At 38.6% G+C, this 15,242-nt stretch overlaps 1 protein-coding gene across 2 annotated transcripts in view; it reads left to right on the forward strand.

Annotated features, from left to right (window-relative positions):
- Positions 1-15,242, forward strand: part of LOC100647815 — a 91,122-nt gene that overhangs the window by 23,228 nt on the left and 52,652 nt on the right. The window contains exon 1 of one of the 2 annotated variants that reach the window (XM_048410189.1): positions 13,812-14,187. The exons of the other annotated variant lie outside the window; for it this stretch is intronic. Coding sequence (XP_048266146.1) covers positions 13,908-14,187 — 280 coding nt within the window. The 5' untranslated portion in view covers positions 13,812-13,907. Of the gene's footprint in view, positions 1-13,811; positions 14,188-15,242 lie in introns of those variants that run through there. 2 annotated transcript variants of the gene reach the window in all.

Consider the following 15,242-nt stretch of genomic DNA (forward strand, 5'->3'; position numbering starts at 1 on the left):
CCCGCCGACACCATCGCTGCTCACGCTCCTCTTAAGAACAACCGAAAGGAGTCAAGGTCGTCGCCACTACTGTGTTTTCCTCTTCTAACCTTTCAGACCCCGCCTCCGTCCTAATCGATCCAAGTGTTAGGAAACATATTTCTCTAACATTTCACGCTATCGTTATGGACCGTTTGTTTATTAGACTGTAGATGTTTATACAATTCGTTGCTTTCCAAATTTTCATAAATAGTAAGTAATATTTTAAAACATAAATCGTATATCCTACGCACTAAAAATTAGTATTTGATTTAAATTAGAAATATGTTTTTATATAATTCTTATTTACAGGTTGGAAAGTTTAAATAGACAAACATTGAAGCGTGGATATGTAGAACGACGTAAGACGTAAATTAAAGATTAGTTTATTTAGAGGTTAAACTTTTTTAATATTTAAATGTTAAAATTTAATACCTCATTCGTGTTAGAATTAAGTTACATTTATTTATGGGCTAGAAAGTTTTAAATGATACATATCGAAAGCGATAGATGGAGTATTAAAGCGTAGATTAGTCGAGCGGTGGCGCGCGCGAATGTAAGCTCGGAAATGATCTCGCTTACAATTAGTAGATCGGGGCCGCGTATTTCCGCTCATCTTGCGCGTGCCTACTATTTAACCTCGTTTCTTCTATATCTTCTGCCGCGTTGTTTCTGCTCTCATGCTCTTTCGGCTTCTCTTTCTTCGTCCGATCGTCTATATCCCGAACGTACGCTGGGATATCGGATAACAAGTCACGGGGAACGCGTAAAAAGTAAACTTTCAATCTTGTTGGCGCGTCGCGTCGCGTCGTTAGAAACGCTGCATGAGAAAGCCGCGCCAGCATTATGTGCATAGTGCATAATTATCTTCTTACCGGTTGTTTGCTAATTTTCTCTTCTTTTGTCATTCTCTTCGACCAAAACTTAATTATCGAAAATAATAGTCATACAAATTCCCCTAGAATTTCTATCACATATACTTTAATCTTGTTCTCATTTTGACAAACAAGGAGAGTTTGTAATACTTGAAGAATAAAAGAACAAAAATCATATATACCAGTAAGAACGTTTTCATATTTTGTTTAAGCTTGAAATATTTTTTAAGGTTAGGAAAATGATGTTACGTCCAGTTTTATCAAAAATACACACGTTTATAGTTTAATTAATTAATAACTTACTGAAATTCAAGCAATATAAAATGTATAAGGGTTAAATGTAGGATAAAGGACAAAAAAAATGGACGAGCTAGAAAAATGGTGATGAGAATCGAGGCTGCTCGCACAGAGGAACGGGGGGATTGGTCACGAAGAAGTTTATTTTCCAGCTGGCCGTTGGTAACACGGCAGCTATCTATTTGGCTGTTGGTATCTAACCGAAGCCATGGTACGCTCGGCGATGTCGCTTTTAATTCGGTAAGAAACTGGGTTTCTGGGTCAGAGAGCCGTGATACACGGAGCAGCCGACGAGCACCACTGGCAAACGGCTTCACATGACTCTCGGGGAAACGACTTTCTTCGGACCAGTGCCGTATCTTTCGCGACAACCTTGCATCTATACATTCGCTACCACTCTCCATATTTTACGCTTACATCTTACTTTTTCACACTATGCATATCAATTATTTATATATTTGGTATTGAGACTGCAAACATTCGTCATATTCGAATGACTCACCCTTACACGAGGAGAATCGTTAATCTGAGATGTTACTCTGACCGTATAAAACAGATATATATTATGCACTTATCCTTGAATTTTTTAATTAGAAATGTCGGCTAGCTATTCACGTAGTAGAACAGATGTGTTAAGTAATTAAATTATAATCTAAGATCATAATTGTTAATATCATCCAGATCTTTGAAATTAATTCCAAATACAATGTTTTTATGCTTAATTATATTTGGGAACGATTCAAATTATTTCTCTTTATATCGAACGATAGTTATTGGTCTAGGGATTTTAGGTATTTATGAGAAATTTAAAGGTGCAACAAAGCGTAGAACACACACATATAGAAATATCTAAAGCGTACTTCATTCGTTATAACATTCAATAGTTTAATGATATTCATAGAAATATGAATGTTCATAAATATTCTCAGTCTAATAACTATGTAACAATGTAGAAAACTGGTCGTTTGTACACGTGATAAACGAATGACGTTCGCGAACTATGTAACATCATCGGCAAAAAGACGACGGCTCGAATTTCCAAATCTAATTCACACATAAAAATTCAAAAGGATATGTGATGAGTTGTTTACATATCTCGACTGCATAACGAAAGCGAGAACTGTAGAAGGACGAGGATGACAGGAGATCGACGGGACCGTATTACGTTACGTTCCAGCCGTTTCGGAGAAATACACGGAGCGGCAGGGACATTTTTGTCGAGAGTGAAAGTCCGTAGGTTTTGATGGGGCAACGTTAACTTTTACGTTCTCTGTTGTGGAATGTACACGTCGATCGGCCGTTCTAAGGCACTCTCGGCGCCCGGTTTAGCCTTACGTAAATTCGACGCAATGTTATTATGTAGGACTCCTGTCTCGCGTCTGGGTTAAAGTACATTAACTGCAACACGCGCCAAATACAGCAACCGATGAATGGTTCGATAGGGGATGCGCATGTCGCGATCCTTTCTCTCGCAAGTGTCAACGACAGCTTTCGATACTTCGATTCTAGATTTTCAGTATATCAATTTTTTATCCATACGTAAGTTATTGACTGTTGGATCTTGATTTTGTCCTCAATTTTCAATTTCTGACATATTATCGATCTTCAATGTCCGATATATCAATCTTTGCTTATCGATTGTTTATTTTTCGATAATATAGCGATTCGTTTATATAGCGATTTTTATCGTCGACTTTGAGCTTCTGACACAATAATTTTCGATATATCGGTCATGAACTCTCGATTGTTCACTTTTCGATATACCTATTGCTCATTTGTTTGAAATCTCAATTTTTCACACATATACACACACGATCTTCGCTATGTTTATTTTAAATTGCGATTATGTATTTTGGATATTTTGGATCGTCAATTTTCGATATATCGATTATCAATTTCCAATGGGTTGGTTTTTAATAATAACAGGAACGTTTAACGCGATATGTCTTAGATCGACTACACGCGCCGTTTCGTCGAACGCCTCTTGCTTATAAAACGCTGTGTCACGAGAAACGCCGTGTCACGAGACCTTGCGCGTTCAAACTTGCTACTCCCAACCGATTAGCGTTCGAATATCCGTAAATTACGTCACACACGACTAAATTAATTCTGGCGACTGTGTTGATCAGGATCGTTTTAAACATTTAAACGACCGCCGGAATAAACCGAGCAGGCCAATTCCATCGACTGACTCTCAGTTCGTAGAACGTGTCGCAACGTGTCGAATACACGCTAATATTGATAATTCGACTGCGTATTTTTATACGAATTCCCTCTTTTTTTCAATATAATTAAAGAGACGAAACGTGGATAGAAAGCCGTTTTGCCTATTAAATGTTACAGGGACTACTACACTCTGGATATTTTATACTTTTTGCGTTTTCAAATTTCTTATAAATGCATTAAAATCTACGATCGATCGAAAGTGTATATAAGGCATTGAAAATATAAAACGTAAGATGTGAAACGTCGTAAATATAATTGGTTGAAAAATATGAAGCAATGGGAAACGAACAGGCACGGCTAAAGAAGCAACAGCAAGGTCTAACTGTACACAAGCCGCGGACGTAGAGCGAGAACAAAGAGGGGATAGCCAGGTAGGATAAGAATGTCGGGCAACACACCGGTTGGGAAATGAATTGTGACGTGGCTTGGCATTGAAAGAGACACGCGTGTATGCACGGACAACCGAGCTCGTCCACGATCGCCTTGTCTAATTTCTCGTGCGACCTGATTTCTCAAACTTAACCAAGCTCGTTGAAAACGCGATGACACTCCTCGAACGCTTCCGTTCCGTATTCGGTTTGCGGACGAAGCTTCCAATTGGATTAGAGAATTTTGGAAACTCCAGTATTTGAATAGCTTTCGATTATTAAAAAACCAATATATATCACTAAGTAATTATATCAAATGAATTTTTCTAACATAGAGAATCAATAAATTCAATTACCAAATAATTTATGTCGAGGATTACACATCTGTGGTAATGGTAAAAGTAGGTTAAGTTAAATAGGGTTAAATAAATAAATAAATGACGCATACACTTGGTACGAAACGTGTTTCATCGATGATTAGTTGTCTAAAATATTTTTAATAGAACGTTCATTGAAGATGGTTTACGTAACACGATCGAGAATAGGGAATTTTCGGCAGATATGCGCGAAGGTTGTTGCACCTGTGGCAAAAGGTTAGTGGAAAAGTAAATGGAAAGAGTTGGAAGCAAAGGATCTAAGAAAAGATGGAAAGTGGTTTATCGATATTCCGCGGAAACGCGAATGGTAATCGAGTTTTAATTACCGATTAACCTTCCAGGCAGCAAGCAGCCACGTTAGTGCCGTGTTTTATTGTCTATCAACAACGTAAGTGGGTCGCGCGGCCGCCCTCGCCTCCCTCGGGGATTTCCCTGCTCTTATTTCCGTCGGTCACGGCACCCGGAGTGTATCTCTGTCACGTAATTTCGACCCGCTTTTACGTCACCTATTTTTGTAATTTCTAAATGTATTGTTCATATTCTGGAATCTTCAAATTTTCGCGTCGATGAAATTTCGAATTTCCAAAGCGTCAAACTTTCACAGTTCCGAACGACCGAACTTTAAAAATGTCCAACTTTTACGTTTCAAATTCTCGAAGCTTCGAACTTTCGATGTTCCGAATTTTCTACACTTTCAACTCGAATTTCCAAGCCTTTTCAAGCTTTCCAAATCGCGGACTCCTGAATTTCCAAATGTTCAATATATCAGGCTTTTGGATAATAAGCTCCTGGCTTTCAAATTTTCAAATGTTCGGAAAGTCAATCTTCGAATATCCAAAATCCCCAACCTTCCAACGTTGAGATCCTAAAATTTCGAAATCCTCGACTCTTAAAACCTCAAAGACCACGGCGAACGTCGCAAAGAATTTGCAAAAGGGGCGATGTTCTGAAACCATAGAGCGAGCACAGAAGGCTTGGAAATGCGGGGAACGTGAAAGTTTAGAACGCGAACGTGCCAGATGTGCGGTTTTTCTTTCGCGATGATGATATTCTCTTTGCTGTTCAGCTCTGTTAAAGGCTCTATATATTAATTGATATACCGAAGAACGAGCCAGAAACTGTCTAGTAATCGTGGATTATCTCGTAGTTGACAAACTAGCCATGTTAGATGCGATCCACCGGGGACCGTTGTTCCTTTGAACGAGGTTCGAGGGGCTTCTTCGTCTGGAAAGAGACGCAGATTAAACAGGACCATAAATCAACCGAAGGAAACGTCACTGTTCACCCTCACGACACCTCGCTATTCTCGCTTTGAGCACGTTCGGGAATATTTTGACCTGGTAGCTGTATTCTATTCGTCCAGTATCTGTGTCTATAGTCTCTAGAAAATATTTTCTCTTCAGACCCTTTACCGATATAACAAAGAAAAGGTTGGGAAGCACTACTAGAGTTGAGAATTTGGAAATTGCTTATTATATAGTTGTAATAATATTAGTAGAATTTTATAAGTCAGGAATTAGAAGTTATTAATATTAATAAATACTCTTGCGTAACAGTAATCTCAGAGACGATCGAGGCAAATTCCCAGTGGGCCGGTAAGGATTTGGGGCCGCCCTACGTAGGATTTAATTAACGAACTGAAAATGAGGGGTCGGTCATGTTAGTAATCCGTCGGTAAAAATGTTCAATAGTAAATAAGTAATTTTTTAGAAATTGCTATTTCGTCTGATAAAAAGGTATTATGTTGTATAAGACAAGCCGGGAGAAGTAGTTTGTCAATTCACTGATTAATTGATAAATTATTATGCAAGAGAGTGCAGGTATAGGGAAAATGTCTATATCGTTAGTCCCAGTCTAGTTACTTAATTTTAGAACGCATTAGTCTATATTCCGCGCGATAAAGGCAATATGAACACCGTAGCAATGTAAAATGAGCTCGATACGATACAAAAATCCAACAGTACGTTGCGACGAATTACCATCTAACTAATTGTGAAAGTTCAAAAAAAAATTCTAAAAATCTAATTCATCTTCCCGTCATTGTCATACAGAATTTCGAAATTACATAGAAAGAAACAGCCGCCCAGCTGGAAGCAGCTAACCTTAAAGTTGAGATCCCAAAATACAGGTATATCTATATAGTTTGGGTATGCTATAGACGTTTTGATTTGCGGTCTAAATTGGGCTCATTGACAAACTGGTCCCTCAGTAACGGAGGTCTCTTTGGTTTCCAGTTACTTGCGCCAGTCCTTGGTCGCCGTAATCCTTCCAGAAATAAGTGGCCGACTATTTTCGGTGTTTGGGAAAGCAACGGGAAATTTGTAGAGACCAGGAAATATCTTGTTCGATCGTACACATACGCGTAACGTTGCACACATTTAAAATCGCTTCTAGGTACGATATTACTCGGGATTACGTCTATCTGGTTCCGTTTTTAACGAATCTGCGTGGTTGTTTGGACAATTTTGAACGTGGAACGAGGCGAACTCTAGTGTCCGTATTAAATCGAGCATGATCGCTTTGTTCTAGCGAGGCTGGTGAATTTTGAGGGTCGACTAAAAGGGGTTGCGTCACTTGTACACCCCAAAAGGCGAACCGAATTAACCTAACTTACTCTATTATTTATTTGTTTCGGCGAAAGGTTACCTCTTTCTTCTTTGCTTTATCGACAAATTTTTATCACGTACTTATTTTTATCTAGCTATTTTTATACCTTTTATATCACTTTTATCTTTCTTATCCTTGCGTTACTGATAGACCCGAGGATAAATAACGTCCTTTAAACTGAACTGTCATTCGTTCAATTTAATTTATTATTCATTTATTTCGATTGACTCATTCTCTGCCTCTTTCCGAAAAATTTCCCTGAACTTTGTCTTGTTTGCGATCGTTTATACATAGACCTTGGAAGTAGTCCCGAATTAATCTAATCGGTATTTACCCAACCTAATCTAACGATCGATCGCTCATTTATTTTTTATTTCGAAAAGTCCCAATCCTGCTCGTTGGATTTCTTTCTTCTTGAAAAATATTTCGAAACTTTGTCTTGCTTGTTCCTTTATTTTTCCTTAGCTTTTCTGGGTTATACGCATAGGGATTGTGTTATTCTCTAGTATAGGATCACGGTCGTCAGAGTGGTCGTAGCACGTGAATAAACTCGGTTATACCGGTCGTGGACAGATTGATGTACAGTTCTCCCCTCCGACATCTGTGGCTACAAAAGGGCCAGTAAATTTGTGAAGGATCCCGGCAATGGTTCTACGGTTTGTTTGTGCTAGGACGCTCGATCTTTCCGGGAAATCACTTTTCGCCCCTCCCTTTCACATTCGATCGTTACGTCCATGCGTTAATTAATTGCTCAAGGATTGGTCCTTCGCGATTCGTTTCGTTGGATTAATTTGAATCGAAAAGCAATAGAAAAAAAAATGAGGAAAGAAAATTTTACGTAATAAACGAGATAGATGAAAAGTAGGGAAAATAAGAAGTTTCACGAAATAAAACAATATCGATCGCGCACGACGGTGGTAGACGGCCATAGAAAGAACCATTATCGAACGTAAGTAATTCTGCACCCTTCTATTATAGGACGGCATTGAGATTGGCACACCCCGACCAGAGAAAAATCCGGCTTGCTCCGCTTAAAAGGGGTTGTCTTTGTGTCTCGATTGCGTAAGATCAAAAAGGGCCGGGAGGCTTTATACGCGCGATTTCGAGTCACCGGCGTTGGTCTACACCGGCAGAAACTCTCGGCAAACAGATTTCCGTTCGAGTTTCAATTTCAATTACGCTTATCAGTCGTGCAGTAGTTAAAAACTATTCGGTCGACTTTGCTTAATTCTGGAATAATCATGTCTATCGATATCCTGCCATTTAACGGCCATTTCATTTGCCTAATTAATTTTCCTTATAACTGGCGTAACTTGTAAAAATAGAGAAAGATAAAAGAATAAAAAAGGCAAAGTTTAGACAGATTTTTCAAAACGAACAAAGAAACGTCCGGATCGATTTTTCACTTAGAGATTCCTATCTACTTACGTATAAATTGTCTATGGTTTATGGTTACTTATAATTTTCTTATAAGAATTGTCGTTCGTGGTCACGATTATTCCGAGCAACATTCATAGGTTTAGAGCCGCTTAACAGTTTCATTCAATTAACCTGGCAGCTTGACAGATGTAGATTACAAGAGTGTATCGTGTCCCGGCTGTGTTTTGCGACACACGGGTGAGGCCCACCTGACTGCGTCACAACCGTGCTTTACGTATGTCTCTGTGGCACGCGAACCAGCAAACTAACCTCCCCACTCCTGCTCGAACTTCGCTTTAGTTGACTTTAGCCGTTGTAACAGTGTTTAGTCGCATCATCAATCTCGACCGCGACTCCCTTTCTTACATCTGTATCTAATAAGGACATCGTGCATAGAATAATCTGTATTCTAATTATGGCGACCTACCATCAACCGATTATCTTATTATTTATTTATAAATATCGGCCTCTTGGGAGTTTCAAGAAAGAGCCAAGAAATAGCCAGGAAGTTTTAAACGTTTGTTCTCTTCAAGAAAATACTTTTGCAGAAGGCCAATGTTCTGGTTTTGTATCAGGAAATAATTGATTTAATTGTTGACGTCAGTAGGTTGACGATGGATTGACGTCGAATCTTCTAATAGCTTGTCGTTCTAGGGTCGATTTTAGACTATCAAATCTACCAAAATGATGTATTTCAATTGGATGATTACTAAAAATATATGTATAAGAATGAATATGATTATATACCACTATAGTTATAATTGTTTATATATAGTGTATTCAAACATACACTAGGTTAGATTTAGCGTTAAGGATACGATATTTCTATTTACGACGTTCGATCGATTTTTAATACACGATAAATAGCTTCCGAATATTCTTTTCAACTTCTCCGTTCGGTACTTGACCGATGGAGGTTTTTTATTCGAACGAATTATTCCATAAGTCAGCGTGCACGCGCGTGTGGCGCGACGGAGTTGGCCGAGGCGATTCTCCAGACGTTATTTAGTTAAAACAGATATGTAGTGGGGAATTGAAGCGATCGCGATTACAGTTCGGCCTCAAAGTGGGATTCGTACGAACACAGATGTGAATCGAGCGTGTCTCGTGATCCGTTCCGAGGACCGGAGATCCATTCTGTTTCGTCGCTTCGAATATACGAAGGACGTACTTCTTATCGCGATCCACCGTGTGTTGTAACCCAAACACGCAGTTAAACGGTATTGTTTAACTATTTCCCGGGAATTGTTTGGCCAATACCGCTTACCAAGCGAATGACAAGCTGCAATCGACGTTCTAACTATCTTCAATATTCTTTGTACTTTTCAATTAACCTAATAACTGGAGAAGTCGAGCTTACAGCAATTTCCTTATTTAGAAATCCTTTAATTCTTTACATGTCATTTTATCTTTATTAAAATTAAAGTATGTATATTATGTTCAGATTTTTAAAAAATAAAAACGAACTAACCAATTTGTCTGTATGGATTCTTAATTTTACGATTATAGAAGTTTTTAGGCAGAACAATCCGATTAACAGTTTACATACGGAGATTAATATGGTAGGTTATTCGAGGAATGTTTACGGGAAAGACCGAGGTAAATCAAGATGTTTTTTCTGGAAAATACTTTTTATCGAGTACCGATAAATTTATCATAATGTAAATAAGATTCTTCGAAAGGTTATAATTACGATTCTTAAGAAACTTCTTATCGTTGGCAATGATCGAACAGAGACACGTATTTCTACATTTATTTTAAGAAAAAGTCGTAATATCTTTTCGAAGAAAAAAATAACAAGATTGAGAGTCACTGTATCGCGCATTGAAAATCACTTAGGGAGCGATGCTTTTATCAAAGCAGACTCGTCATGTATGTCGCGTTTACGCTACATAGAGACGGTGTTCAGCAGCGCCACGCGCCTATCGGGAGAATTAACTGTAGTTTTAACGTGGCTCCGACTCAGAAACGAGGCGGTCCACGTCCCTCGATGACGACGTCGACGACGACGACGCGATGCAAAAGGATACAAGCGTGTATGCGTGTACACGTGACGTTTACACGCATACACGCGGCTCTCTTCTACTCGGATGCACAAGAGGCGTTCGGGAAGTAGGGAGCTCCAAAGATAGCGTTGCAATTGCTTTCGAACCCTTTCGAATACCCTTTCCACGTTTATTTCTGACAGGCCGCTCGTAAAATTCGTTCCTTCTTCGTACGCGTACGAAATTAGGTTACCAGTCAATGAGAATGTTTTATGAATATAGCGACTGAGGTAAAGTTACATCTTCTTTTCTTTCTCTTTGAAAATATACAAAGTTCTAAATTCAAGTATTAATTGCGTGACAATTACTAAGTATTAGTGAAACTACTAAACGATTAAATAGGATTCTTAAACTTAACATGCACGTGGAGATTAAGCTATTTATAATACATGTAGCTTAAGAAATTCACTTCCTCGAAATATTCAATTATAACTTGCCGTAGCGAAAATTCTTTGTGTTCGAGGAATCTCCTACGAACGTGACACAAGGAAAATCTGTTAAAACAGAAAGAAACTCGGTGAACCCTTGCACGAAATTTTTCCATCAACGAACCAGAAACATTGGAACGTCGTTCTCTTGGTTCGACGACAGGAAGATTCGAAGGGCGGGATACATTTTCGAGACACCCTGTGTGCAGTCGCACTATTCGTTCGAGGGGAGAAACCTCGGGCATGCACACAGAAAACAGAGACGGACGAACGAATGGAAAAGGAGGCGCTGCGGGTCGAAAGGTACGGGAAGGAGGAACGAGTGCCGCACGAGCGGAACGAAAATGAAGCTACGATTCTTTACCCCCTCCTCTATTGCCTCTATCTCTCTCTCTCTACTACCGTCAGCACGACTTTTCTTTGTTTATCTAACGCGAGAACCCTGCAGGAGAAGAGGAACATCGACCAGGACGGTGACATAAAAGTTGAACGAAGATGCACGACTCGAATAACATGTGCCACATTTTCGAGTTAAACGAGATGCTCCCTAGTTTTTATACTTTGACTTCTGACCAATTGTTTCCTATTTAGAAATAATTTATAGGGTTCTCTTGTACAATGCAATATTATTAACGAAGTTTTACGTGTTGTAAATAACAAATTATATATATCAGTAGATTCTTTTCCATTATTGGAAGTACTTTCATAATGAAACGAATGAACTTTTACAAGTAAATTTTACAAATTAGAAGTTGTTCGCTTATTTGCTTAATGTAAAATTTTACTATTTTGTGATAGAAGTCTGTAGCCTACAGCACACTAATATTACTTATTTATCAAGAAGTAAATAAGTGTTAAGAAATTAAGAAATTAATAAAACGTGAAGTTAGTCAGCTTAGCTTCTGAAAGACTGATATATATATGTATTTTATCATATCGAAGAAGTGATTTTCGAAGAACATGAAGAGATGTTAGAATTAAAAGAATTGTTACGGAGTTAAAAATTGTTTTTTAACGCGACACGTGTGGATAACGAATTTGCTTATCATTTCTACGAAGCACACTCTGGCAACTGAGTTATTCCACTGATCTAAACATGGCGAAATATCGATACGATTTTTTACAGCCGTATCAATTGTGACAATAGTAACTTCATACGATAAGAATAGTAGCTATACATATATTGTAATTTAAATCGTTTGCGAGACAGATGTTCGAATTTAGATGTGAATCAATAATCACCAACAGAAAACGATATTAAATACACCGTTTCTTGGAAATACAGCGCACGAGTAATGTCTTTGCTGTTCTTTCCGCATCGCGACGCTTCAAAGAAGCACAACTTCGACGAGTTCTTGACATGGCTTAAAATTCGTCCCGTTTCGACCTACCCCGATAACCACGTAAATTTACGAGCCTCTTCCGTCGAGACTATCGATTGGTTTTTTGGTAGTCTCAAGGCCGGTCGAGATAGAACATTTTGAAGGGTCTCATAAAAGCCCAAACCTATGTTTTTGACAAAGAATGCTATTAACCACAGAGGGTAACAAATAGATTATTTTTGTTGTGTGTAGTCGTTGATATGTACATGTGACTTCTCATTTCACTTTTCTAATACGTCTATAAAATTTTATCAACAACCAAGTGAAGGATTATATTTGAAATGTCCAATAGGGTTGGGCTGTAAAAATAATAGTTTCACGCTCATAATAATATAGAAGGAAATTTTTAGTATTTTATTAGTCTTGATATATCATCAAAATTGATTATCATCATTGAAATTGATTAACTGTGATCTTCATATGTTAGGGAAAGAATAGTATTAAATTACACAATTCTGGATACCTCATCAGGGTTAAATAATTCCTTTCTGTCGATTCTAATCTCGAATCTAACGATTTTAAATCTCATTCGTAGTTACCATTAGAACTATTTATTTTTAAACGATCATATAAAAAGGATAATACAACATCGTTTAAGTTTCGGGAAAGAGAAATGAAATAGCAAAATATGTGATGGAATGGATCGGCACTTTCCCCAGCGTGTTTGCGAAATCCATGGATCGCAGAGGATTACTCGGAGTTATAACGCACGTAAGAAGGACAAAATAGAAGCGCAAGGCGGCGACGCGGAATCTATCGAGAGAGCACACCACTTTCATGTTCTGAAATCCTGCTCGACACGTTCCCGAACGCACACTCTCTCGATGTCGCTCGCAGCAGCGTGGCGGCAACGTTACGATGGAAACGCACGCGCATCGCCACCGGGACACGGATATTTCTGTGTGCATTAAGTGGCGGGACAAGCCAGACACACAATAGACGCGTATCAGGCCCGAGACATCGACCTTCGAGTAGCCAGGTAGACACATCGCCACTGCTTTCAAAAAATACGTTTCAGAAAGATTCGTGATCTTGTAAGGGCTAAACGATCACTAAATTCGATAAAGGACTTGATCTTCTAAATATTATGAATGTACGAAATAACGATAATTGAGTTACACAGAAATTGTATCAATAAATTACAAAATTTGAAAGTAAGGAAATGTGATAACATTATGAGCATTATTTTTTTTATTTACTTTTTGAATTTATTAGTATTTCTGTATATTATCTTTTTGTTATAAATAAACTTATGGAGGAATGAAATTTTCATTTCGTTCGATTTCGAAAGAAATATGCTTTGTTACCTAGTTAGAGGTTAAAGCGACCACTTTCTTTAGAAAGTATGCTCGGTGCATAAATATCAACCGAGATATCGCAGTAAATTTTTATGTAACGAAAGAACTCCGCGTAGAAAAGAAAACGGTTTCTAAGTACAATAATAATAATAATAATAATAATAATAATAATAATAATAATAATAATAATAATAATAATAATGATGATGATAATAATAATAATGATAATAATAATAATAATAATAGAAGTTTTGTTTTTATTTAAACGTTTAATAAATCTATGTTATAGACGAATCACGATAGCGGTACAAAGGATAGCATTCTTTTACACATGAGTACTTAGAAATTGTTCACGTGCTCCTCTATGTATCACAGACGTCGAGGTTAAAGGAGCTTGTAGATCTAGTCACGGTGAGAAGAGTCGCGACTCAAAACAGTATAGAGGCGCCTCTGCCATATGTCAGAACGAGACAGACTACGTAGACTACGACAGAAGGATGAACCAGACGAACAAGTGAGAAATCTAAGTGAGAGGTCCTTGAAACCAAAGAGCGAGTGAGCGAGCAGATGAATGAGCAAGTGAAAGATCCTGGAGATGAAACGGGTGTGTGTAAGAAAGTGAGCGAAAGAGCTATGGTGCTTGAGCGAGAGCAAGATGGCGGCCGAGATGAAAGAGGACGCTCGATCGAAATGGCGTGGCAAGAGAGAGGAGGAAAAAGTAAACAACGCGCGAGCAAGAAACGGTATAAAGGGAAGAAGGAACAAAGATCAGGGAGGAGGAGAACGTGTACACGAGGAGAAAGAGAGACAGAGGAAGGTTGCCGAGAAGCGAATCGGCCAGAAGCAGGTAAGAAGGGAGCGACCAGCTGTTTCCTTGTGTGACGTCACGCAGGTGCCTCACGGCCGGTTGGGGGAATGAAGGTGGACAGGTGGACAATGCTCCTAACCCTCTACTCGTATCTGTATCCTGTTTTCCACCGTCGTTTCGTATTTAGGTATTTTTTAAATCGTATTCTCTTTTGGTCTTTTGATCTTTCGATTATTGCGACATTAGAAAGAAACGTTAATTATAGATATACGAAGTATAAACTGCGGATGCCATATTAAGAAAATGATTAATTAAAAAGACTAATTAAAAAAAAGATAGAGATAAATAACGGGGTCTTCCTATCAACGAAGACCACACTCTTCACAAAGCATCCACGGTCTATGTCTCTTATGTCTATGTCGTTAACTTAACTTCAACTTTTACGCGTTTAGTCCAACATTATGGAAGCGTCGATAAGGGTTCGTTTGAACGAATCTAAATAAAATTCGTTTGATATTTGACGTTTCAAGCTCGTGTGCTTTGGAAATGTCACATTGTCTGTGTTTCAACAAAATATATACTAACGACTTTATGGAACTTTTGCTTTCGTTTCGCTTAACAATATATTACAATGCACACTCTGTCATGGAAATGAGCGTAGCATCGTTTCATGGTTAAATACTGCTTACGAAGAAGCAGGACGATGTAGCGTGGCAAAAGAAACTCGAGACGAACTATTAATCCTAGAAAAAGGTCGTTTCTTTGATTAGTCGAGGAAACGCGTAAAACCGTGACTCCAAGTCCTGAAGGGAGAAGCCGTTGGGAGATCCGATGCAGCCATCGTCCAATGGCATCCATCCCACTGTGTCTGCACGCATGCGTGTTCTTTGTGGCTATGCACACACGCATTCACGCACGTGCCGTCGTGCACACTGACACGCGCCCCTAGAGGGGAAATACAACCTACATATTTCGTCGAAGAATCGACCGAACTACCAACGAACTAATACCGCGGCTGATGTCTCACGAGATCTTCCGATAAACCGACATAAATAAGATCATCCACGTTCAAGTAAACGTTGTAGAGTTTAGTT

The sequence above is a fragment of the Bombus terrestris genome, chromosome 11 (assembly GCF_910591885.1).
Source record: "Bombus terrestris chromosome 11, iyBomTerr1.2, whole genome shotgun sequence".
Classification (NCBI taxonomy): Eukaryota; Metazoa; Arthropoda; class Insecta; order Hymenoptera; family Apidae; genus Bombus; species Bombus terrestris.